This window comes from Tasmannia lanceolata, unplaced genomic scaffold (genome assembly GCF_043159265.1).
Source record: "Tasmannia lanceolata isolate RefF3 unplaced genomic scaffold, GAP_Taslan_0.1 ptg000012l, whole genome shotgun sequence".
Taxonomy (NCBI): Eukaryota; Viridiplantae; Streptophyta; class Magnoliopsida; order Canellales; family Winteraceae; genus Tasmannia; species Tasmannia lanceolata.
Genome location: NW_027518689.1, coordinates 41794341 through 41822103, shown reverse-complemented (window position 1 = coordinate 41822103; position 27763 = coordinate 41794341). Strand labels below are relative to the sequence as shown.

General features: G+C 37.8%; 1 protein-coding gene across 1 annotated transcript; it reads right to left on the bottom strand.

Moving 5' to 3' along the window:
• Positions 1-156: 156 nt before the first annotated feature.
• Positions 157-12156, bottom strand: LOC143887367 (isoeugenol synthase 1-like). The gene is made up of 5 exons (XM_077391465.1): positions 11912-12156; positions 1825-1959; positions 1518-1746; positions 775-973; positions 157-561 (listed from the first exon to the last, which is right to left on the bottom strand). The coding sequence occupies exons 1-5, from the start codon at positions 12095-12097 to the stop codon at positions 357-359; spliced, it is 954 nt and encodes a 317-aa protein (XP_077247580.1). The 5' UTR covers positions 12098-12156; the 3' UTR covers positions 157-356.
• Between the last annotated feature and the right edge of the window lie 15607 nt (positions 12157-27763).

Below are 27763 nucleotides of genomic sequence, written 5' to 3'. Positions count from 1 at the left end.
TGGGAAGTGGGAACCCTACTTTTCTAGTTATATAATATCGATATCAATAGTAGGATATTAAAGGAGATCAACTTGCTTGACCAATTAAAATAATAGAGGATAGTATCTGATCCTCAATTACAAATAGACTTATAATATGCAGAGGAGGGAGGGGTGTTACGGTTTTGGCAATCACATAGTGAGTGCCAATATCAGTCCATCTCACATAGTGAGTGCCGATATCAGTCATATAACTTGGACTAAACTTTATTTCTCACCCTACAATAATACAAACTCCGAGGAATCTTGTTATTTACGTAAGGGCTTATATGTGCGGATAGAGGAATGTTTCCCATGAAATAGATGATATGCTCTCTTCATACAAACGATGCAAGCTTAGGTTTAGGGGGATTGACGAGGCAGATATCGAGGTAACGATCAATTGGAGTGTATTCATAATCTGGATATAGCTTTGAAGCTTCCAAATCGTTTTCCTCCAGTTCAAAGTTCATTTGATCAGCCTTGATAAATATGCTGTGAAGGATAGAGGGTGATACGTTGTCAGGATGTGGAAGAGCTGCCATGGGAAAAAAAGACAATTAATTAGTAAACCTAGTAAATTAATATCGAACCAGACTGATAAGTGTATCTCCACCATTTTGGTATTGGTGCACCTCTTTTGTTGGACACAAAATTAATGTAATTCTGACTCCAATAATCGGTTGGGAGCTCACAATCAGTGGTCACAATCTCAAACAAACAGGGCCTAAAAGCTTTTGCCTCATGACAGGTCCTGAGAGCTTCACAATTTCTTCTTCCGGGATGTGGGTCTTCTTCAGAGTCCTTCCGGTCTTCTTCTCCCAAGATGTGATCAATTCTAACTGAGAGATGATGTTTTCTGGTGGCCTATAAATGATGAGACGATTGCAAACCCTAGGATCTGTTGCTGCCTTAATCGTGTAAGCGGCGATGTCTTCCTCATAATTCAAAACAGCTGAACATGAAATTTATGCTCCATTAGTCCTTAATCAAACTATCTAACTACCTATTAATGAAGAACCATTTGAGGATCGGATGTTCCATAATGGTATACATACATACATATAAATAAATATTTATATAGACATGGTTATGTTTGTCTAGACCCACATTGTTTGGGTGATCAAAACCATTCATTTGATGGGCCCTGACATAGATAGGGTGTGCCCAAAAAAATCAGCTCCATAGGATCATCCTAACCCTTAAAATGGACAGATTTCATAGCCGTCCATTTTGCTCATCTACAAATCAAGAGTTAGGATGATCCTCTCGAGACGATCTTTTGGGCACACCCTATCTATGTCAAGGCCCATCAAATGAAGGGTTTGCATTACCCAAACAATGTGGGTCCCCTTGAATTTCTAGTCGACAGACCAGAAACACTTTTCTGATATATCTATCTATAAAACTATCTGCACATGTCAACAATTGTCACACCCCAAACCGAGATCACGGGCTAGGCGCGTGACAATGCTGCTTGAGAGGCCAGTGTTAAGTACCTTTGGCTTCACCACTGCCATATATGATGACTTCTTCCCTTTGCTCATGCGGATGAAGCAAGTAATCAACAAAGTACGCTCCAAAGGAGCTTGCAGAGAGAAAGGTGTATGGGATTCCTGCTGCTTCTGTAACCCTTCTAATTTTCTTCTTGTTATCATGGAGAGCTTGAAATGGAGGGAGCAAATTAACTCTATCCAGTTCATTCCCGAAATCTGATGGGAGAAACCTCTGTAGAACAACATAAATGAAAAATATAAGACATAAATATTAAACACAAAAGGGAGAGGGAGGGTGGGTGAAGAATACCTTGATGTTACCAGCTTTTTTAATGGCATCTATAATTTTGATTTGTTCTAGATGCTTAGGAACTCCAAGTGTAGAGATCACCACATCTACTTTTTTAATCACAGAGACGAGCTTGTCATGCTCATCCAAATTTCCCTTGCAAATTAAACAACTAGTTTGAGTAATTGGGTGCAAAAATAGAAAAAATAGAAAATATTAGGAAAAAAAAAGATGTTCTAGAGCCTCACTTACAATTGAAATTAGAATGTTTTAATATTTTATGCATATTAACTTTTATTACACATCAAAGGGTATTTTAGTCATTTAATTTTTATAATATAAACCCTGTTCCTTTAAGATTATGAAAACCCTATAAACCATTTATCAGACTCAAAATTTAAAAGTAATTGTGAGTCCTATAATTGGTCTGGCACTCACAATCGGTTCTCATAATCTTAAACAAACAGGGCTGAAGAATGCCACATTTGTCACAAGTCACAAACAGGCCTGATCCATATTGGGTCAGAAGTGAGGGATATCGTTTCAATAGATATATCTGAAGACCATTTGCAAAGAAGGGGTCACCCTCCATAGCTGTGGTTATTGACCTCAAGCACTTGAGCACAATTCTCTGCATCATTAAACTTGGATAAGAAAAAAACATTACTAAGAGCAAAAAGTTGCATTTCCTCCCTTAATTTCCACATTATTGCAAGATGGTCTCTATGTGTTAGGAAGTATGGGCCCTTTCCCAGGAAATAGCCCATGAGGAGGTTGGCCCATCTGGATTCGGCTTCAATGAAACTGTCCCCTTCGAACTTAATGAACTTGGATCCATTTCCACGGGTGGAAGGAGGGATGTAGTCCAACTGCGATATGGTTTGGGATTTTTTGATACCGAATAGAGCGTTTCAGGGGATTTTTGTTTCAAAAGGAGGTTATGAAAGATCTTATGTCATCAATCATTGATCTAAGATTGACGGTCTAGATTGAAGAATGAGATTAAGAGCGAAATGACTAGAGTTACTTGTTGCGACAATGACCAGTAAATGGTATAAGGGTAATCAGTGGAACCCATCCCTATTGAGACATGGATGGTTAGTGTGTAGCACATACAGTTACGTCTGAATAGATTAAGCCAAATAAAATTCTATTATGGGTGGAACTCTTGGAGGCCTTTTTTTATAAATATAGGGTTGGTCTCTGTTGCCATCTAACTCGATTAATCTTTCTTTGTATATGGTTAGATCATTTAAATTATTTTATTATAATGTTTTATTGTGTAGAAAAACCCAACTAGAGCCAGGATTAGAGCCGGGTAGTTTCCTTTCACCTTCTTCATGAAATTTTTCTTAAGGACTCATTTAGTCGACCCCAACTAGTTTGGGACAAAGGCTTTGTTGAGTATTGTGTTCTGGGTGCTTGAGGGGCTGGTGGAGAGACCAGATATCCAGCAGTTTGTGGTCTGGGCAGGAGGGGAAAGGGCTCTGGTGGGGGGAGAAGCCTCCCCGGGTGAAGGCTCCTAAGTAGAAACCATGGTCTATCCCACACCTTGAAGGAGCATTTCGTCGAGCACTTTGTGGCCGAAAAAAACCACCAACAAAGAAAGTCACCTACATAGGAAAGCCAAAATGGCGTAAGAATCTCTCATGGATGCTGTTTCACATATGCTCTGTTTGGTTACGTTTTTTTGAGTAAAATAGCAGGGAATGTAACTCTCCTAATTACCCGATGGGTGTTTGGTAGGGATTTAGCAGAAATTGGAATTTTGACCGCCGGTTATGTCGGGCGCTTGTCGGGTGACGTGGAACCCTCGAAATTCGCCAGACGGATTTCTCCAAATCGAAGGAAAGAATGGAGAATTTATCAGGGAAATTCTTTTTCACCGTAATTGTTATAACTTTTTACTTTTGCTTGTAGTTTTTTCCGTAATTGTCATATCTTATTACATTTTGTTAGTATTTTTTTCGTAATTTTCAAACTTTAAAACCATTCTAGGTAATTTTTCATTTAAAACTTTATAACCTATTTTACTTTTTTTTTTGTAATGATTACTTTTTTTTGCTTATTTTTACTTTTGCTGGCAACCTTTGCCCATGTGCGTATCTTTGCACAAGGATGGCCACATGCCGAGAAGTGACATAAGAAAAGTTTGCTAGCAAATTCTTATAAATAAAAAAAAAGGAAATGTTATCAACACTACTGTTTTCTTATGAGGGCACTCTCACTTTATTAAAAGTACGGTATGGCCCACACCATAGTATGATCCAAATCGTCCATTAGATGGGCCATAGCCTAAATAGGTTATGCTCCAAAAATCATTTCCATAGGATGATCCTAACCCTCCAATCTGAATGTTAGAGGGTTGATCCTAACCCTCTATAGATCGGAGGGTTAGAATCAACCAATGGAAATAATTTTGGGGCATAACCTATTTAGGCTATGGCCCATCTAATTATCGGTTTGGATAATCCTATGGTGCGGGCCATACCGTACTTTTTTTAAAGTGAGGAGTGCCCTCATAAAAAAACAGTAGTGCTGATAACATTCCCCAAAATTTTTTAAAAAAATACGGTAAAAAAACTCCTGCACATCTCCTACCCTCAACCAAACAACATCGGGGAGATTTGCTCACAATCTCCCCGGTGACTGATTTCCTTTTGATTTCCCTTTGACTTCTTCTTCTCTAAATCCCCCAAACATCTACCAGCATCCAAACAGAGCAATAAGCTTCTTATGCTCTTCGAATTAATGGTCTGGCGAGTGAGATTTAGGTATTTTGTGATACCAAAAATCTCCAAAGCCTGAGTGGTTTTTAGGTAGAATTCGGAAAACAGAAGTCATTTCCACAATTTAGACATTCAATTCATCTACTTAGATTTTTAAACCTCTCAAATTAGCTGTCTCAGGTTGTTGTAATTTGCAAAGTCCAGTACAGAGGAGCCCACTTAAAGTATGATTTAAACCATTCATTTGTTGGGCCATAGGTGTCAAACTAAAGGTTGTACCCGTAGATTATATCCATAGGATGATACTAACCTGTAGATGATGTCTATGTATACTAACCCTCCGGGTAAGGATCATCCTATGGAGATGATCTACGGGTTACAACTTATTTATGTTGTCGCCAACAAATAATCCTACTTGGCCTGCAGATTTTGAACCCGTATCCAATGAAATGGAAAGATAAATAATGTCAAGAAAAAACCTCAACAAACCAGATCTCTCCCTGAAAACCACCTCAAAAAAATAGTTCTAAACCTGACCCCCCACCTCGTCAAGCAGCCTTGTCAAATGAAATTACCCCCCCCCCCCTCCCCATCTGGTCTCCCCTATCCCAATATGACAATATTTCTCCCTCTGATCCTCGGTCTGTGAGCCCCATCATTAATTCTCGCTTAGCCAAGGCGGGAAGTTTCGAATTTTCTGGAATTAGAAAAGATAAATTTCTCTCCCATCACCCCAATATCCCAGACCCATCCTTGTACCCTCCAAGGCCCTCCCAAGCCTGTAGCCTTAGTATCAACCCCCACCAGCCAAACCCAAATAAATCCTGGAGCTCAATACTTGCTAAACCAAAAGCTCAGTCATCCTCTAAACTCCGTCACATCATTCCCCCAAATGACAGTGAAGGAAATATTCTGATCAAATTCTAAGAAGAAATCAAAATGGAAGGAAAAAAATGGGAAAGCTGTCTCACTGGCTATTTCATTGGAAAGAGACCCTACTTTCTTCACTTGAGGGAGAATCTGCTAAAAAAGTGGAAAATCAAAGGAGACTTATCTATTTTCACTCTGAACAATGGATTTTATTTGTTCAGTTTCACAAATCAAGAAGATTGTGATTCCGTTCTTGAAATGGAGGATCATACTTATGCAGGAAAGCCTATGATTCTAAGAAAATGGTCTCAGATTAACGCTCAGGAAAAGGTCAACCTAACTTCTGTTCCAGTTTGGATCAAATTTCTTGGTTTACCTCTCCAATTTTGGAATGCCAATGGTATCAGCAAGATTGCTACTTGCTAGTGCCATTGGAACCCCCCTTTACATTGACTCTCAAACAACTGAAGAAACAAGACTCAATTTCGCGCGGTTATGTGTAGAGGTTGAGGCCGGAGCCCCTCTCCCAGACACCATTCCTATTCACACTCCCTATGTCGTCCATAACCAACTGGTTCAATATGAATGGAGGCCGACAGCTTGCCAAAATTGCAAGGTATTCAGTCACACCTCTTCTGCATGCCCTGTAATTTTGACTAAGAAGGATCCAAAGGCAAAACAAGAATGGAGACTGGCAGCTGCTAAACACATAACTTCAGAGGAAGGAACTGAAATCTGCTCCTCTGCCCAAACCAAAAATCCCATTGATTCTCTGGCAGGCACTTCCTGCAACCCCTCTAAGGAGACAAATCTGCCTAACCAGATTGATTCTTCTGATTTCTTCTCAACCAGCCCCTATGCTGCTCTTGTCCTTGAAGATCAAGAGGAGCCCGATTGTGTGAATTCTTCTCAGTTACCAGAAATTACCCACATAGTCCCGGCATCCAACCCATGAAGTCCTAAATCTGGCATATCCAAAAACCTTCAGCTCCCAAATCTTATACCAGAAAACCAAACCATGGAAGGCCCAATACTCCCTGTCTCTTTTCTTGACTTCTCAGAAGTCCCTCAACAACTCCTTCAAAACATTTCCCAATGAATATTCTAGGTGCCTGGAATGTAAGAGGTTTGTGCTCTGATACGAGAAGAAAGGAAGTTAATCACTTTCTAAGCTCCAATCGTATTCCCCTTTGTTGTCTCATGGAAACCAAAGCCAAGGTTGATAAAATGGAGAAGTACGCCAAAGAAATAAACGATGAATGGAATGTCCATGGAAATTACGATCATGTCGTTGAAAGGCCACATCTGGTTAATGTGGGATCCTTCTAAAGTTGCGGTAAATATCCTGCAGGAATCAAATCAATACATTCATTCTGAAGTGCACCTTCTCCAGCTACATCAGAAATTCTTGTTAACCTCTGTATATGGATTCAACTATGGAGGAGCTAGACGACACCTGTGGAGTGACCTAGAGCAAATTGCCACTGGGGTTACTGACCCTTGGATTGTGGTGGGGGATTTTAACTCCACTAGATTCTCCGAAGAAACAGTTGGAATGTCTTCTATTTACCCAATCCAAATGGAGGAATTCAACAATTGCATTTCCAATTGCTCCCTTGTTAATCTAAGATCTAACGGGCAGTGCTTATCTTGGAACAACAGAGGTTCCAGTGAAGACAGAAAGCTTTTCCGGCTCGATAGAGCCCTAGTTAACGATTCTTGGATAAATGCTCACCCTCTCTCTTTCGCAACATACAAATTTGCTGGTCTTTCTGTTCACAACCTGATCATTATTACCCTTGAAAAACAAGAAAAATTGGGTCTTGGCCCATTTCGGTTCATGAATATGTGGCTCGACGACTCATCCCTGTACCCCATTGTTGAAATGGCTTGGAATGTGAAAATCTGGGGAAACCCAATGTACAGGCTATCTCAAAAGCTCAGAGAGGTAAAAAGTAAAATTCAAGTTTGGAATAGGAATGTTTTTTGTCACATTGATGTTAAGCTCCCAATCATCAGATCCTGGCTCGAGAATCTTCAGATTGAGCTCGCAACAGCCCCAACTGATGCTAGTCTCATCGAAGAGGAAAATATTTTGAGAAAAGAGTTTATAAGAGTTGCTGCTTTTGAAGAGAACTTGGCCCGCCAAAAAGCCCGTGTGGACTGGTTAAATTTGGGTGACTCTAACACCAACTTTTTTCATTCTGCTATAAAGAGCAGATGCACAGGAATCACATTGTCTCAATGGAAACTGACCAAGGCAACTCCACTTCAGACCCTCAGCAAATTTCTGAAATTTTGGTGAGTCACTTCCAAAGCCTCCTCAACAATACTCATACCTGCAGCCAGGCTCCTCCCCTCTTGAAAAGCTTTCTGACCCCTGATGAAGCCGCCTCCCTCTCATCCCCTGTTTCTGCTGATGAGATCAAAGCTGCTGTCTTTAGGATGAAAGGAGACAAAGCTCCTGGACACAGACGGTTTTAATGGCATATTTTTTCACAAATTCTGGTATTTGGATGGTCCTGATTTTACTCTTGCTGTTCAAAATTTTTTTACCAAAAAAAGAATGCTTAAAGCAATGCTACCTTTCTTGCCTTGATCCTGAAAGGAATTGATGCTTCTTCTCCTTCCAAATTCCGGCCAATTTCTCTTTGTAATTTTGTTTACAAAACCATCACAAAAATTCTTGCAACTAGACTCAAAAAGGTGATTGGAAAGTTTGTCAGCTCCTCCCAATCTGCCTTCATTCAAGGTAGACAAATTCAGGATAACATCATTTTAACTCATGATCTCCTCCACAATTTCCACCTTCCTTCCCGAAAGCCTGTGATGTGCCTAAAAATTGATTTGCCAAAAGCCTTTGACAATGTCATTCGAGAAACTCTGCACTTTTTCATGGCCCTTCAAGGATTTGATCAGACCTGGTGTTCCTGGGTTTCTGAATGTATAAACTCTTCCTCCTTTTCTGTCCTTATTAACGGCTCTCCCCAGGGTCACTTCCCTTACAAAAATGGGCTCTGACAAGGGGATCCGCTCCCCTCTCCTCTTTTGCTTAGTTATGGAAATTCTCTCCAAGTTCCTTGATGATGCCATTAGCCTCAAGAAAATTACACCTGCCTTCTCTAAAGGTGAGATATCTATTTCCCATCTTTTATTTGCTGACGACCTCATGATTTTCTCCTCAGCTGACAGAATCTCGGTTCAAGGCATCAATGACTGCCTCAAAAAGTTTGAAAATTGCACTGGTCTTAAAGCTAATATCCACAAAAGTGAGATATTCTTCTCTGAGGTCTCTACTCGAGACAAAAGAAAATTCATTCGGCAGTTTGAAATGGAAAAGGGAACTCTGTCAATCAAATACTTGGGTCTTCCTCTCTTTTCTGGGAGAATGACCTCTGCAAATTGCTCTCCCATCATTGATAAAATCAGGAAAAGAATTCAATGTTGGTCCAACAGATTTCTAGCCAAAGCTGGTCGTGTTGAGTTAGTGAAAACTGTTCTCTACTCTTTCAATGTATACTGGTCCTCTGCCTTTAAGATTCCAAAAGGTGTCATTGAAAAAATTGAAAAATTAATAAGAGATTTCATTTGGGGTGGAGCTGAAATGAAGAAAAAAATTCACACTGTTTCTTGGAATGATATCTGTCGTCCCAAGCTAGAAGGAGGCTTGGGGTCGCGTCGAATTCAGCACATTAGCATGGCTCTTCAGTTCAAGCTTCTTTGGAAAGTTCTGCAGGACAGCAACTCCTTGTGGAATCAGTGGCGTAAAGCCAAATACATCAAATCCAAGAGCATTTGGACCATTAAACTCCCGGCCAGGCCTTCCTGGGCTCTTAGAGGCATCCTTCAAGTGCGTGATGAAGCTGCCAATAACATTTGCTATGCAGTTGGCAAAGAAGATGAAATTGATTTCTGGAACTCCCCCTGGCATCCGGATGGTAAGATGTCTCTCCAAATTTCAAAGGATAATATCGATCCCTCCCTTGCCAATATTAAAATGCTGGATGAAATCAGAAGTGCAGGATGCTGGAATCCTTTGCTAGATAATTGTTCCCTCCGGGAGGAAAAATCGCTCCTGCTCAAAGGTGTATTTGCCAAAGACAAAAGGAATTTGGCAATTTGGAAACCTACAGTAGATGGTGTCTTCTCAATTAAAAGTGCCGTAAATGTCATTCGGAGCCATTTTCCTCAAACTCCTTGGGCTAACTCCTGCTGGTTCTCTGGCACATATCCAAGCATTCTATGGCTCTATGGAAAACGCTCCAATTCAAGCTTCTAACCAGAGACAAGTTACAAGTTTTCATGCCCCAGATTGACACAAGGTGCAACCTTTGCCATACACAAAATGAATCTATTGACCACTTGATTTTTCAATGTGGTTATTCTTGTTGGATATGGAAGTTAGTTTTATGGAGATTTAACATTAGAAGAAGGTCTCCCAACTCTCTGAAGAAGGAAGAAGAATGGATCTGCACAAACAGACCGGGAAAGGGTCAAGCTGCCACAGCCTTAAGAATTGCTTTAGCTTCTACTACCTTCAGAATCTGGAAGGAGCGAAGCAGCAGACACGTTGAAAACAAATCTCTTCATAAAACTGCTGTCCTGAAAATGATCTTGAGAGATATCAAAGATAGAATTAACTGGCTCCAAATTCAAGATGAATATTCAGCGGCTAAGATGAACATAGCGGAGACCATTGGCTACAGATTCAATGCAGTGCAGACTGCTCCCCAATACTGTTCGTGGATTCCCCCATGCCATGGTGAATTTAAGCTCAACTCTGATGCTTCTTTGGACAGCGACGGAGGAGGTTTAGGAGGGCTTATCAGAGACGAAAAAGGCATGTTGATCTCCATGTTTTCAACAAACACTGCAAAAAAAAGAGATCTATGAGCTGAAGATTATGGCCATTCAGAGAGGAATTTCGCTTCTTATTCATTCAGGCATCGGTAAGCTTTGGATTGAATCAGACTCGAGCTTTGCTGTTGATATCATCAAAGGTAAGTCCAAAATCCCTTGGAAATTACAGGACATCACTGATCAGATTCGAAATGATCTCACGAGATTGGAGTCGTGGAGAATTTCCCACATTTGGAGGGAAGCTAACTCTCCTGCTCACCTTTTATCCAAGAGGAATTAGCCGTGGAAAGGTGAGCCTATTCCTCCCCCCCTATGCCCCCAGAGCTTGTTATCTTGCCTCAACTCTGACCGAGAAGGCAACTTGTACAACAGATTATAATTATGTGTTACTCCCCTTCACTTTTAGACGATGTGTGCATTTGGCTCTTCTTCTCTTGCTTATCTCTGTTTGATGGTATTCTGTTGGAGTCCTCTCTTTTTGGGAGCATGTTCCCCTTTCTTTTTCTGGCTATTTAAGCCCCCCTAGTTGTAATTTTTCTTCTTTTCAATGAATTCTGGTAGGGTTCTTGCCTAACCCCAGCTTACCGATCAAAAAAAAAAAAGAGGAGTATGCTCTTGAACAGACATGCTATGTAAATGCAAGTTGGGACCTCTGGTCTCAAATGTAATTCTCATAGTATAAATATACATTTATCAACTTTCAAAAAAAAAAAAAAAAAACAAATTAGCTGCTTAGATCATCTTGTAAAGTGGGGCCCACTATACTTTTTGAAAAGTATTGGACTTCACATGCACTCACCATATAAAATCAGGGAAATATCATTTACCATTTATATAAATAGAGAAGAGCTCTTATGAGTAGATACTTTATCTACTCCTTAGGCTTAAAATACAGTAGGGGCCACATTGTTTGGGTGATGTAAACAATTCATTTGATGGGCCCTCACATAGATAGGGTGTGCCCAAAAAATCAGCTCCATATGATGATCCCAACCCTTCGATTTGTGAAGGTAAAAATGGACGGGTATAAACATTCACAAATCTGTCCATTATTTGCCTCCACAGTACAAAGGGTTAGGATGATCCTACAGAGCTGATTTTTTGGGCACACCCTATTTATGTGAGGGCCCATCAAATGAATGGTTTGTATCACCCAAACAATGTACCCCCATAGTATTTTAAGCCTAGGGAGTAGATAAGTTATCTACTCTAGAGAGTAGAAACTCTTTTCTCATATAAATATAGATGGTTTCTACTAGCAACCAAGGTTTTAAATTTCGGTTTTGGGGGTAACCCAACCGAAATTTTAGTGAAATCCCGAAATTTTGGCCAAAATTCAGTAAAGGAGCACGAAATGGCATTTTTTTGGGCTGAAATTTTAGTAATTTCGGCTGAAATTCCGTAAAGGATTAAAAATAAAATTTTATTTGAAATTTCGACCGAAATTTGGTAAATTTCGGTTTCGGAACGTTTCGATTTCGGTCCTCACCGAAATTTCGGATTTCGGATTTCGAATTTCGGCTGAGGATTTAAAACCTTGCTTGCAACACAATCTTTTCTTGAAGAACAACAATATAATATTCGAAGAATAATTCTTTCAACTATTCCATTAATAATTTCTCTGTGTTATGTTAAAAAGGGTTAGTTACCTCAAAAACCTCCACCCCCATGGATTTGAATTCCTTGAACAATTCTTGCTTTTCAGAGTTGGTGGTGGCCGTGATGGGTCTAGTATATAGAAACGTAGGATGTCCCAAGGACACACTGGCCTTCACCATGTATTTTCCGAGATGCCCACTTGCTCCAAATATGAGTATCTTGCTTTCACTAGCCATCTTTGTGTTCCTATGTAGCAAAGTACTATAGTATGAAGAAGAAGAAGAAGAGGGAAACAAACAGCTTAGTTTGCTTTAGATATTTGCCGTGAAGGTTGCCTACTTATACGGATATGTGGAGGGTGTCGGCAAGTTTATTTACTTAGCATTTCCAAAATGAAAAAGTTAATAGAGAGTAATGAAAGAAAATGCATCAGCCATTCAGGACCACCATGATCTATGTATGTGGCATATGTGCTTACTGGCTGGGACCTTTGATATAATGTGCCAACACACGGTGACCTAGTCAGCCCAATGTGTTTGGTGATCGGGACGTTTCATCTAATAGGCCATCAGGTTCCAAATTTGACGTTGAATGGAGATCTCATTTGCAAGATTGAGGCCCATATGAAGTTAATGGCTTAAAGACTACTTTAGAGAGAGAGAGAGGGAGTGAATTTATCATCTCCCAAAAATATGTGTTTGTGACAATGTTTTCGTGGGAAATATAGTAAGCAAAATGAGATATGGCAAAAAACAGGACGGAAAAAATTGAAGTTTAATACGGTATTGGCTAAAAGAGTAGTAATGAAAACGTTTTTGATACGTTTAAAAGAGTGCTGCTCGCAGAACGGAATTTCGTTTGGAAGATAAAGACCTATATTGTGAGTTTGTGACATGTGCATGATTTGTGGTTGGATTCATGTCCCATGTGCCTTGTGATGTTGAATCCCACTATGGGCAAATCATGAAATATATTAGGATAAGTTAATGAATAAAAAATAGATGATTTGTGGTAAGATTCATGTGCTATGCGATGTCATGGGATTGAATCCCATTTGGGTAAATTATGCAATAGTTTCATCAAAAGTGTTTTACTGTAATGGTCGGTTCATATCAAGTATGGTGGGCCAATCAGCCCATGTTTACTGTAACATAACATTCATGGGTTTATCTGAACAATTAAAAGCTAAAATTTTATTCACCAAACACAAAAACGACCCATATGCTCAACTATTTCCCGTAAAATGAGAATAAGACAAAAGAGAACCTTGTAGCCTCCATGGCTATATTTTTTATCTTACACCTGGCTCCTTGAACTAACACCAAAAAAATACAATTAGAAATAAATAATTAATCAAAATACGTATATAAGCATATAAAAGAACAACAGGAAATAAAAAAGGGTATTCTATTTTTACTGTTGAGAAATTTACCATTAATCATAATAGCAAAGTGGGTTTTGTGCAAAGCAAAATAATCAAATAAGCATATATGAAAATCTTCTATGAATTTCACATGCATTCAACATTTGAGTCAATTGGCAAAACTTGCATATGTGGCACTCACACATCACAGGAGGCTGCAATTAAAAAAAATCACAAAAAGATCGTCACCACTGCGTGACTAATCAAATAAGCAGGAAATTCCATGGATAGAAGCCGTGTAAACATGTAAATGTGGCATCCTTGAACTCTGATCAGAAGAGAGGATGATATAGCCATGTCCTCGCTCAAGGAGAGAGAGAGAGAGAGAGAGAGAGAGAGCTTATAGAAATGAATCGAACGAAATCTATTTAGGAGTAATATTTTAGAAAGGAGATGTCTTAGGAGTAAACCTTTATGGAAAGGAGAAGTTTTAGGAGTCCTTTGAAATTCAGAAAGGAAACGTATATACTTGCGTCCTTTTTTATTTTCGATTTTGCCGTTTTAGCGTGAAAGAAAACGTTTGGAAGTTGAGCTTTAAATAGTGTCCTCATTAAGGAAGATTTTGAGAGTGAGAGTGAGAGTGAGAGAGAGAGAGTTATACGTTTAGAATATGAAAAGATTTACTTTCTTAAGAAACGAAACCCAAAGTTACGTGTATAGGAGGGTGTAAACTTTCAAAAACGTATTGCAATTATTGACCATAAAAATTGAATGCCTATTGGAATTTTTAGTAAAATTGCAGGATAGAGGAGGGGCTGCCATGTGGCCGCACCATAGCTTGTAGGATTCCGCTTTATATATATATATATATATACTAGTAAAAGACCCCGTGCATCGCACGGGCCGAGAAAGAAAAAGTAATTGATGGAAATATTTTAAAAAACAGAAATACAAATAAGATGGCAATAGTCAAATCAACTCAAAGAAGCCAAAATGAAAAATAGAGGATAATTGGGGAAAAAAAATGAAATAGGAAGAGAAAAGAAAATTAGAAAAAAATACTAAAAAGTGGATGTATTACCCGGATCAGTCAAAAGAGAATAATGAAATGTGTGACTGGAGTAGTTTTGAGGCAATAGTCAAAACAACTAAGCAAAACGAAAAGAGAGAATAATAGGAAAAAAATATAAATAAAGAAATAGGAAGAAAAAAAATAGAACAACATTCTAAAAAGTTAATGTATTACCCGTATCTGTCAAAAGAGAGTAATGAAATGTGTGACTGGAGTAGTTTTGAGCCTATAAAAACAACTGGCATTATCTAACAAATCTTTCATAACATAGGACATGAATCCCATGTTCTGAGGCCCAAAACTACTGTAGAAAAAGACAACCCCTTATGAAGAATCGGCAAACAAAACTAAATTACGTGAGTTTAGGAACGCTTATAAGACCATTCACCAAAATATAGTTTTAATAGTACCCTTGGGCTTATGAAGAAATCATTAATCGCAAATAAGAGCGAAAGAGTATCTTTTAGTAAAAACAGAACGTTAGAAGAAGTCATAAAATGAATAGGTAAAACCAAGAGAAGAGTTGAAATTATGAATAATAATTAATAATAGTTGCATTCTATTTCTTACCTTAACATGGTTCTTATAATATCCCTTAAGAACAGGGTTGTTAAAGAAATCATCTTCAAATGGATTGACCACTATAAGTGCAAGTGAATCATAATATTAGTAGCATTTTGACAATAATTCTCCAAAATAAATAAGTTCCAAAAACAATATAAAACTTAAAATAGAAAGAAAAAAATTTGAATTCTACCAAGAAATTCATTAATCTAAGAGTGGTGCATCCAAATGGTGTAACCATCAAGCTATGGTATGGTCGGAAGATCTACATTCGAACCCACTTCAACCGCTCTGTTAAGGAAAAAGAAGAGAAACAGTTGTGTTTCTCGCATGGTGGAGAGGGAGAGAGGAGTAGGGATTTTAGGAAATCGTAAGGGCATTAAAATGGAAAAAAAAATCAATGGTCTCGCTGTTTCTTTACACGTGGAGAGAGAGGAGGGGGAAGAGAGAGAGACGTCAAAAGCAACGGATAAAAAAATCCACGCATCTAGAGGTGTAATTTTACGAAAGAAATTAAAAAAAATTCAGGACTTTCCTTTCTACTATATAGATATATATGTTTGAGATTAAGGCTAATGTAAAAAATATCTCTAATGCATAAAAATATCTCACTCGTGGTAAATTGGGGTACTGAAGGAAATCATAATTTGTTTTGAGGGTTCGACCAGAAAGAAGCGACTAAAAAAGCCCATAAAATTCCACGTGTGAAATTAAAAAATTAAATAAAGCCTGGCTTTTCTACCCAGCTTATTATAGTATATATATATATATATATATATATATATATATATATAGGATTTACGCCTCTCATTAATATGGTAGTGCGCGGGCGTGCAAGGTACAGTCGTACAGATGCGTAAATGGTCGGCCCACTCTTGGAGAGATGGTCCCTTTTCGAGCATTGTCTTTATCTTTATACGAAAGGGAGTGTTTGGTTGGTATGTGGTTATGGGAAAGGAAAGTGAAGTAACGTGGCATAAGAGAAAGAGAATGAAAGCAAAGGAATGGAAAGCCTGTGAAGTAGGTCTTTGATAGAAGGAAAATTACCTGGAAAGTTGCTAGAAAGTTGTAGGAAAATCAAATTTGGGTGTTCTGTTGACTGGATAGTTGCTGGAATTGTAGAAAACCAATTCTAAACTATATATATATATATATATATATATATATATACTAGTAAAAAACCCCGTGTGATCGGGCCGACAAAGAACTGTACTGACAACATCATAGGTTGATCCAAACCGTCCATGTGAGGGAACACAACATCTATAGGTTGTGGCGTAAAATCATTTCCATAGGCTGATCCTAGCCCTCCAATCTATAGAGGTTTCCATAATTAAAAAAGCATAAAAGAAGGGGTAGGATTGAAATTATGTGGCTTTAATGGATGCCTTTGTTGAAAAGCATAAAGGAGGGGGTAGGATTGAAAATATGTGGGTTGAATGGGTGCCTTTGTTAGAAAAAGTCAAAATAGGTGATGTGTAATTCTCATAGAATTTTGGGAGAAATTCAAATAATTCTCTCATTTTCTCTTATGCTATAAAGTATACTAGTAAAAAACCCCGTGCGATGCATGGGCCGACAAAGAGCTGTACGGACCACATCGTAGGTTGATCCAAACCGTCCATGTCATGGAACACAACATCAATACGTTGTGCTCGTAAAATCATTTCCATAGGCTGATCCTAGCCCTCCAATCTATAGAGTTTTCCATAATATGTTCCTCTTAAGGTGCCCAGAATTCGTAAATATTTCTAAAGGTGTGCGGCATTCGAAATATCCTCAAAAAATTACTAAATAAAAGTAGTTTTTTTGTAATTGTCATATTTTGACACCTCTTCTTTGTAGTTTTTCCCGTAATTGTCATATACAGGTACCCGTTGTCTGTAATTTCCCTCCAAAACTTTACTACGTAATGATTATTATTGCTAGCTTCTTTGGGTACTTATTATTGCTAGCCACCTTTCTTATTATTGATAGCTTCTTTGGGTACTTATTATTGCTAGCCACCTTTCAAGAAATAGTATTTCCGTGCAGTTTTTCACCACGTCTAATAAGACAAATCTCTGAATACATACAATTGCAAAGGATGGGCGAGATGTAGCTTTTGGAGAAGGTGGCTAGCAAATCATGATTTGCTTTTTCAAATAATTCTGAAAATGGGTAGGATTGAAATTATGTGGCTTTAATGGGTGCCTTTGTTAAAAAGCAAAAAGGAGGGGGTAGGATTGAAAATATGTGGGTTGAATGGGTGCCTATGTTAAAAAAGGTAAAAAAAAGTGATGTGTAATTCTATTAGAATTTTGGGAGAAATTCAAATAATTCTCTACTTTTCTCTTCTGCTATATAGTATACTAGTAAGAAACCTCGTGCGATGCACGGACGACAAAGGAAAAATTAATAGCTGATTAAAGAAGCATTAAAAAATTTAGAAATGAAGTAAATTAGATAATTGCATAATTATTGATACCAAAGATATTGCTTCAACACGTACTGGAAAACTTACCAAAAAAGGAAATGGGAAGGGAGGAGACTGGTTCCTATACCCAAATTAGATACTTTTGACATGTACTATCCCGATAGGACCCTGAAACAATCGAGTTATAAATCGAGTTAAATTACCTTCAGCCTATAAGCATTTGTTAACGACTACCCAGTTATTAAAGTAAGCTTGGATTTTAACTTGCTTTGCTTTGTATCAGTTGCATGGTTGATTGGTTCTGAGAATGATTTGCATCATTTCATGATTTTGATGTTTTGAGATTGCCTTTATTTTCTTTTTATTTGTTTTGATTGATTTGTTATTGAGATGAATTTATTTCTAGAAATAGTATAAAAAAGATTCCTGATGAATTAAGGGGATTGCATTGGCATCACCTAATCCCAAAAGAAATCTGTGAAGTAGTCCTAAGGCTCTGTTCTCATATCAAGGTTAAGACTGCTATTTGAAATTCCAAGTCCACAAGTGTGTTATGTTTATATACATTGAAGCATAATGATGTTTACACTTATATTTTGGATATCTCAGAGCTGTCTTTGGATTTTTTCCAGATTTGGATCCATTTAAAAAGATCATAACTAATTTTGTCTGTAAGCGAGTTTGACGCCCAAAAGAATGGGTTAATGAAACCTGAAATGGCTCAATATGTATGAAGTACTGCGTAAAAATATAAGGAATCCAACAACATGGTGAGAAAATTAGTTTGAAAACTTTAGTAAAAGCCCAAAGGGATGAAGTAACGTAGACAATATAAGCTATGTTAGAGGTTAAAAAGATTACAAATAATTAGATAAACGGATAGGGTCAATCAAAGGTTGGATCCAGTTTGTTATAGCGAGACACAAACTAAAGTGATATAACTATACAAAGAAGATCAATTTGGAATGTCAATGTGCACCCCTCCCATCACCATCATAGATGTAGCACAATAGCCCAACTAAAAGCCTGTAAATAGACACCTAAGAAAGAGCAATTGTTTCAAACTCAATGATTTTTTTGAATAAGGTTGTTTCAAACTCAATGATACAAATCCAGAATTTGAGAATACGTAATAAAAATTACAGAAACGGTATAGAAAACATAAAATGATTTGAAATCAATGATATGTAAAAATAACAAAATTGGAGTCGCCCAAAAACAGCAATTTGGAGTCACAAAAAAAAATTAGGAGTCATAGTTGACCTTCAAAAGAAACCCAATTTGGAGTTGCAAGAAGAAAAAAAAACCCAACCTCCAAGAAGGAAAAACCCTAACTTGCAATTGTTTCCGAATGAAGCTTCAAAGCAGATGCAAAGAAGAATAATAATACACAATGCCCATAGATTACATCTTCAATAGAAAAATAAAGTTCATGCAGAACACACATTATGAATTTACAGAAAGCTTAGAATGTAGGTTCTACTGCCCATCGACTATGTACGTGAACTGGAGAAAATTTTTAAACGGCCGAGTGCCTTTTCACTTTATTATGAAATGAAAATATGGAAAATCTGATTTATTTTACTCCGTATGGGGTATTACCATAAATATCAGTCCAGGTTAATTGAGGACAGGTAATCTATAAAAGGATGTATTGAACAAAAAATTCCACCTCACTCTCCTCTAGGATACATACATCTCACATGAAAATGAAACACCCATCTAAAATTCTCACCATGATCGCTGCAACATGTTGGATTGTATGCGCCACGGCCACCTGTAAGCAAAACTAAAACACACACACACACACACACACCAAGAAATCAAAATCTTGTCACCCAGAAAACAATAATTTACTGTTCCATGTAACCATTTGGAAAACACTTTGAAACCAGGATCCCGTGTGGAAATTAAAAACGGAAGTGATAAGACAGTTGATTTGACCCTTTTCTGGACGCATTTATTGTTGTATGGGGATTTGAGTAGGGCTGCAAACGAGCGACCCGAGCCGAACTTTGGGGTGTTCGGGCTCTACTCGTTTAGTTTTTAAGAAGGCTCGTGTTCGGCTCGGGTCGTTTAGTTTTCAAAAAAGCTCGGCTCGGCTCGGCTCGTGAAATATTCGAGAAAGCTCGGCTCGGGCTCGGCTCGGCTCGGCTCATTAAGTGGAACGAACCGAGCTTAAGCTCGGCTCGGCTTAAGCTCGTCTCGTGTCAAGAATGATAAAAACATACATCTATAGGATTTGAACCTAAGCCCCCTCTAAATCTAACGCCTTAACCACTTGGCGAAACCTTCATTTGTGCTAAACAACCCACATTCTTTTATTTTATATATAAAAAACAAACATAATCCAAGCTTTAAAGCTCGGCTTGACTCCTTTATGAACCGAGCCTAAAAAGCTCACGAGCTTTTCCGAGCCGAACTATACAAAGCTCAAGTTCGGCTCGTTTATTTTGGCAAGCCTAATTTTTGGGCTCGGGTTTGGCTCGTTTAGTAAACGAACAAGCCTGAGCCGAACCCAAACATGTTCGCGAGCCGGCTCGGTTCATTTGCAGCCCTAGATTTGAGGTCTTTTCTTTTATCTTCTTTTATCTTTTAATGGACATGGCTCCAATGGTCAATGCTCATTTTTTTTCCACATAAAGGATTCCCGTTTTCTTAGCAGTGCTCTATACATTTTACAAAAGAATTTAAAATCATTGGCTCGAAAATCTCAAAACTTGGGAGGCGCAATAGCCAAAGCAACTTTCTAGCTGGAAAGTAAACAAGAATTATTTTGAAGGATTTTGGGTTGTGGATTCTCATCTTTCACGTCACCGAAATAGAAAGACAGTTCATTTTCCAAAACAGCTGAAGTCTAGCAACCGAATGCAAGAAAGTCAGCGAAATGTAGGCACCAAAATCCTTTTCTTTCCACCAAAATACTTCAATCAGACACTCCCTAATGGAATTTCTTAGGAAATTTGGCTCTTTTATCTTAGAAGGGATGTCCCTTCATCAATTAACATTAACGGAGGAATGTCCTTTCTTGTCCCCTCCATGAGATTTCAAAAAAAACCTCATGGGGCTCTACTAGAGTCGCCACATTGGATGTAGGGCCTAGGACCTAGGGCCTAGGACCCACAAGTGACTCTAGAAGTAATACATAGTCCCGTCGATCAGGTTTGTTGCATGGTTAAGGGAATGGAAGGTGCTAGGCACCATCCCCATGCTTTGGTCTCTAAATCAAAGCCATATTTCTATCAACATATTTGACGGGCTGTTCTGAGCAATTTTTATCCAACAAGACTAAGTTAAAAACAAATCAACTATGGTTTGCAGCCGCAATCATAAGGTCATGCGATAATTGCGACAACAACCTGCAGGTTGTGACCGCAATCTTCCGCTTGGTAGTTTATTTTTATCTTGGTCCTTTTCTCTATATTTCAATCTGAAATTAAAATGGAGAGAATAAGAGAAGGTTTTTTTAACCATTATTTCTTTAAACATGCGTAAAGGAAGAAAAATCAATTAAGCAAAGGAAATTTAGCAATAATTTAGGGATATAGGCTATGGAGAAAACCTACTCCCTTGATCTCATCGATGATCTAAGCTAAAATCAAATATTAAAATAAAATTTTAGGCCAACTATCCTACATTAGTTTAACTACATAATCAAGGAAGGCCTTGAGATTTAGGGTTCTTTGGATCCCAGAGCCTCGTGACTTTCTCATATTGTAATTATAGTAACCCTAGTATGGTACTACATGATGAAAATGAAAATTAAATGGGAAGGAAGAGATTAATTACTTGGACTGTCGATGAAATCATGACGTTAGTTATGGAGCGCTGCTCTGACTCCATAATGCCTTCTCTGTGTTTTCAATCATCAATCCTTTCAAGGAACAGGAGACCTTTTCAGGGTTTCAGACTCTTTACCTGGGCCTTTTGCTCAAAATTTAGTGGTAGAAGCTCTTCTTTGTGAATACCAGGGCATTGTGCCTTTTATAGACTCGAAAACCAAGGAAATATGGGTTCTTGGTGATGTGGCATCACCCAGAGTAGAGAAAATGGAACCTCTAAGGTTTCTCTTTATTGAGCAATTGCGGATGCAAAGTCATTTGTGATTGCAAGTTAACCCTAATTTTATTGGTTTGCGACAACTGCGATAGCAACCGTTTTGAAAACTGATTTTTTCTGAAATGAGGTATTTCTAGATTTTTGAGGTATTTCAAATTGGGTGATAATTGGGTAGGCTGTGGACGATAGATTCTTCGAACTTGGAGCCTACAAAGACCTTTGGTTCATATATTCAAAAGTTGCTCATTATCGGAGTCCCCATCGCGACAAACTATCATCAGTCCAAGTTGGGCCCCAATGTGAATATGCTGTGTCCACAACGTAAAAGCACTTTTATGGCTTTCTTCTTCTTCTTTTTTGTATTATTGACCATCTCGGTCTTGGAGGTTTCTCTCAGTTTTTATATAATTATTACCTTTTCAAAAAAAAAAAAACGTGCAATTACGTGTTTGTCCCCATATAAAAACTGCAGAATTGTGAGTCTTTTATGGAGATGACTTTTGGGGCACTACCTACTTATATTGGGGACAAACAAATGAGTGGTTTGGATCAACGATAATATTTATTACAGTATGTATAGACACACACGCATATGCATACACACATACTTGCAAATACATCATATAAAAACTCAAAAATTGTGGATCTTTTAGGCTACCGATTCTTGCACTGCCATGTTTTGATTATGACACAAAACTTTTCTTCTATTGGAAAACACTTTCAAAATGGGATTTCGTTTGGAAAATAAAGAAGAAAGTAGAATTGACCTACAACTTGGTCATTTCCACATTGTTGTTCTACATTTCGTGGGGATTCGAAGTCACTTGTCTTCTTGCGCATGTGTTACAACATAGATTTCATCTTTATTTTCCAAACGGAATCCCATTTTGCTAGCAACCCTCTTCTTTTGTTATTTAACCAGCGGTCAAAAGCTTAAAGACAAGGTAAGTTTGTGTCATTATCAAAAAATGGTAGTGCAAACATCAGTAGAGCATTTTATGGTATGATGACCAGTAATTAAAATGCTAGTTTTGACCTATTATCATAATTATATTGTGTACATATGCTTTTCTCATATATATATATAGAAAACGGTTCCTACACACATGTGTAGATAAGTTATCTACACACTAGCTTAAAATACAGTGGGGGCCACATTATTTGGGTGATCCAAACCATTCATTTTTAAGGCCCTCACATAGATAGGGTGTCCACAAAAAATCAGATCCATAGGATCATCCTAACCATTCAAACTGTGGAGGCAAAAATTGGACTAATTTGTGAAGGTTTAAAGACATCCATTTTACCTCCACAAATCGTAGGGCTGGGATGATCCTATGGATCTGATTTTTTGTAGACACCCTATCTATGTGATGGCCTTTAAAATGGATGGCTTGGATCACCCAAACAATGTGGGCCCTCACTGTATTTTAAGCTAGTGTGTAGAGAACTTTCTACACATGTGTTGGAACCGTTTTCTCATATATATATATATATATATATATATATATATAGGATTTACGCCTCTCATTAATTTGGTAGTGCGCGGGCGTGCAAGGTACAGTCGTACAGATGCGTAAATGGTCGGCCCACTCTTGGAGAGATGGTCCCTTTTTGAGCATTGTCTTTCTCTTTATACGAAAGGGAGTGTTTGGTTGCTATGTGGTTATGGGAAAGGAAAGTGAAGTGACGTGGCATACTAGAAAGAGAATGAAAGCAAAGGAATGGAAAGCCTGTGAAGTGGGTCTTTTGATAACTGGAAAATTACCTGGAAAGTTGCTGGAAAGTTGTAGGAAAATCAAATTTGGGTGTTCTGTTGACTGGAAAGTGGCTGGAATTGTAGAAAACCAATTCTAAACTATATATATATATATATATATATATATATATATATATATATATATACTAGTAAAAAAAACCCGTGCGATCGGGCCGACAAAGAACTGTACGGACAACATCATAGGTTGATCCAAACCGTCCATGTGAGGGAACACAACATCTATAGGTTGTGCCCGTAAAATCATTTCCATAGGCTGATCCTAGCCCTCCAATCTACAGAGGTTTCCATAATTAAAAAATCATAAAGGAAGGGGTAGGATTGAAATTATGTGGCTTTAATGGATGCCTTTGTTGAAAAGCATAAAGGAGAGGGTAGGATAGAAAATATGTGGGTTGAATGGGTACCTTTATTAGAAAAAGTCAAAAAAAGTGATGTGTAATTCTCATAGAATCTTGGGAGAAATTCAAATACTTCTCTCCTTTTCTCTTATGCTATAAAGTATACCAATAAAAAACCCCGTGCGATGCATGGGCCGACAAAGAACTATACGGACCACATCATAGGTTGATCCAAACCGTCCATGTGATGGAACACAACATCAATACGTTGTGCCCGTAAAATCATTTCCATAGGCTGATCCTAGCCCTCCAATCTATAGACATTTCAATAATATGTTCCTCTTAAGGTGCCCAGAATTCGTAAATATTTTTAAAGGTGTGCGGCATTCGTAATATCCTCAAAAAATTACTAAGCAAAAGTAATTTTTTCATAATTGTCATATTTCAACACCTCTTATTTGTAGTTTTTCCCGTAATTGTCATATACAGGTACCCGTTGTCCGTAATTTCCCTCCAAAACTTTCCTAAGCAATGATTATTATTGCTAGCTTCTTTGGGTACTTATTATTGCTAGCCACCTTTCAAGAAATACTATTTCTGTGCAGTTTTTCACCATGTCTAATAAGACAAATCTCTGAACACATACAATTGCAACGGATGGGCGAGATGTAGCCTTTGGAGAAGGTGGCTAGCAAATCATGATTTGCTTTTTCAAATAATTCCGAAAATGGGTAGGATTGAAATTATGTGGCTTTAATGGGTGCCTTTGTTAAAAAGCAAAAAGGAGGGGGTTGGATTGAAAATATGTGGGTTGAATGGGTGCTTTTCTTAAAAAAGGTAAAAAAAAAGTGATGTGTAATTCTATTAGAATTTTGGGAGAAATTCAAATAATTCTCTCATTTTTTCTTCTGCTATATAGTATACTAGTAAGAAACCTGGGGCAGTACGGATGACAAAGGAAAAATTAATGGCTGATTAAAGAAGCATTAAAAAATTTAGAAATGAAGTAAATTAGATAATTGCATAATTATTGATACCAAAGATATTGCTTCAACACCTACTGGAAAACTTACCAAAAAAGGAAATGGGAAGGGAGGAGACTGGTTCCTATACCCAAATTAGATACTTTTGACATGTATTATTCCGATAGGACCCAGAAACAATCGAGTTATAAATCGAGTTAAATTACCTTCAGCCTATAAGCATTTGTTAATGACTACCCAGTTATTAAAGTAAGCTTGGATTTTAACTTGCTTTGCTTTGTGTCAGTTGCATGGACCTAGAAACAATCCCCTTTATTTGTTTTGATTGATTTGTTATTGAGATGAATTTATTTCCAGAAATAGTATAAAATAGATTCCTGATGAATTAAGGGGATTGCATTGGCATCACCTAATCCCAAAAGAAATCTGTGAAGTAGTCCTAAGGCCCTGTTCTCATATCAAGGTTAAGACTGCTATTTGAAATTCCAAGTCCACAAGTGTGTTATGTTTATATACATTGAAGAATAATGATGTTTCCACTTATATTTTGGATATCTCAGAGCTGTCTTTGGATTTTTTTCCCAGATTTGGATCCATTTAAAAAGATCATAACTATTTTTGTCTGTAAGCGAGTTTGACGCCCAAAAGAATGGGTTAATGAAACCCGAAATGGCTCAATATGTATGAAGTACTGCCTAAAAATATAAGGAATCCAACAACATGGTGAGAAGATTAGTCACAAAACTTTAGTAAAAGCCCAAAGGGATGAAGTAACGTGGACAATATAAGCTATGTTAGAGGTTAAAAAGATTACAAATAATCAGATAAACCGATAGGGTCAATCAAAGGTTGGATCCAGTTTGTTATAGCGAGACACAAACTAAAGTGATATAAATATACAAAGAAGATGAATTTGGAATGTCAATGTGCACCCCTCCCATCACCATCATACATGTAGCACAATAGCCCAACTAAAAGCCTGTAAATAGACACCTAAGAAAGAGCAATTGTTTCAAACTCAATGATTTTTTTGAATAAGGTTGTTTCAAACTCAATGATACAAATCCAGAATTTGAGAATACGTAATAAAAATTACAAAAACGGTATAGAAAACATAAAATGATTTGAAATCAATGATATGTAAAAATAACAAAATTGGAGTCGCCCATAAACAGCAATTTGGAGTCACAAAAAAAAATTAGGAGTCACAGTTGACCCTCAAAATAAACCCAATTTGGAGTTGCAAAAAAAAAAAAAAAAAAAAACCCAACCTCCAAGAAGGAAAAACCCTAACTTGCAATTGTTTCCGAATGAAGCTTCAAAGCAGATGCAAAGAAGAAGAATAATACACAATGCCCATAGATTACATCTTCAATAGAAAAATAAAGTTCATGCAGAACACACTATGAATTTGTAGAAAGCACAGAATGCAGGTTTTACTGCCCATCGACTATGTACGTGAACTGGACAAAATTTTTAAACGGACCAGTGCCTTTTCACTTTATTATGAAATGAAAGTATGGAAAATCTGGTTTAATTTACTCCGTATGGGGTATTACCATAAATATCAGTCCAGGTTAATTGAGGACAGGTAATCTATAAATGGATGTATTGAACAAAAAATTCCACCTCACTCTCCTCTAGGATACATACATCTCACATGAAAAGGAAACACCCACCTAAAATTCTCACCATGATCGCTGCAACATGCCGGATTGTATGTGCCACGGCCACCTGTAAACAAAACTAAAACACACACACACACACACACACACACACACACACACACACACACCAAGAAATCAAAATCTTGTCACCCAAAAAACAATAATTTAATGTTCCATGAAAATCTTTAAAGTTTGTCATAACCATTTGGAAAACACTTTGAAAACAGGATCCCGTTTGGAAATTAAAAACGGAAGTGATAAGACAGTTGATTTGACCCTTTTCTGGACGTATTTATTGTTGTATGGGGATTTGAGTAGGGCTGCAAACGAGCGAGCCGAGCCGAGCTTTGGGGTGTTCGGGCTCTGCTCGTTAGTTTTTAAGAAGGCTCGTGTTTGGCTCGGGTCGTTTAGTTTTCGAAAAGGCTCGTGTTTGGTTCGGGTCGTTTAGTTTTCGAAAAAGCTCGGCTCGGGCTCGTTAAGTGGAAGGAACCGAGCTTAAGCTCGGCTCAGCTTAAGCTCGTCTCGTCTCAAGAATGATAAAAACATACAGCTATGGGATTTGAACCCAAGCCCCCTCTAAATCTAGCGCCTTAACCACTCGGCAAAACCTTCATTTGTGATAAACAACCCACATTCTTTTATTTTATATATAAAAAACAAACACAATCCAAACTTTAAAGCTCGGCTCGGCTCCTTTATGAACCAAGCCTAAAAAGCTCATGAGCTTTTACGAGCCGAACTATACAGAGCTCAAGTTCGGCTCGTTTATTTTGGCGAGCCTAATTTTTGGGCTCGGGTTCGGCTCGTTTATTTTCTTTAGAAGGGATGTCCCTTCATCAATTAACATTAACGGAGGAATGTCCTTTCTTGTCCCCTCCATGAGATTTCAAAAAAGAACCTCATGGGATTCTACTAGAGTCGCCACATTGGATGTAGGGCCTAGGACCCACAAGTGATTCTGGAAGTAATACATGGTCCCGTTGATCAGGTTTGTTGCATGGTTAAGGGAATGGAAGGTGCTAGGCACCATCCCCATGCTTTGGTCTCTAAATCAAAGCCATATTTCTATCAACATATTTGACGGGCTGTTCTGAGCAATTTTTATCCAACAAGACTAAGTTAAAAACAAATCATCTATGGTTTGCGGCCGCAATCATCAAGTCATGCGATAATTGCGACAACAACATGCAGGTTGTGAACGCAATCTTCCGCTTGGCAGTTTATTTTTATCTTGGTCGTTTTCTCTATATTTCAATCTGAAATTAAAATGGAGAGAATAAGAGAAGGTTTTTTTAACCATTATTTCTTTAAACATGCGTAAAGGAAGAAAAATCATTTAAGCAAAGGAAATTTAGCAATAATTTAGGGATATAGGCTATGGGGAAAACCTACTCCCTTGCTCTCATCGATGATCTAAGCTAAAATCAAATATTAAAATAAAATTTAGGCCAACTATCCTACATTAGTTTAACTACATAATCAAGGAAGGCCTTGAGATTTAGGGTTCTTTGGATCCCAGAGCCTCATGACTTTCTCATATTCTAATTATATTAACCCTAGTATGGTACTACATGATGAAAATGAAAATTAAAGGGGAAGGAAGAGATTAATTACTTGGACTGTCGATGAAATCATGACGTAAGTTATGGAGCGCCGCTCT

Bases quoted from the DNA above. Each gene is read 5' to 3' on its own strand.
- LOC143887367 (XM_077391465.1), bottom strand. From the start codon at position 12,097: ATGGCTAGTGAAAGCAAGATACTCATATTTGGAGCAAGTGGGCATCTC. The intron at 1,747-1,824 runs GTATTCTTCACC...GTTGTTCTACAG, and splicing joins AAAAAGCTGGTAACATCAAG to AGGTTTCTCCCATCAGATTT. The intron at 974-1,517 runs GTACTTAACACT...TTTCATGTTCAG, and splicing joins TGGCAGTGGTGAAGCCAAAG to CTGTTTTGAATTATGAGGAA.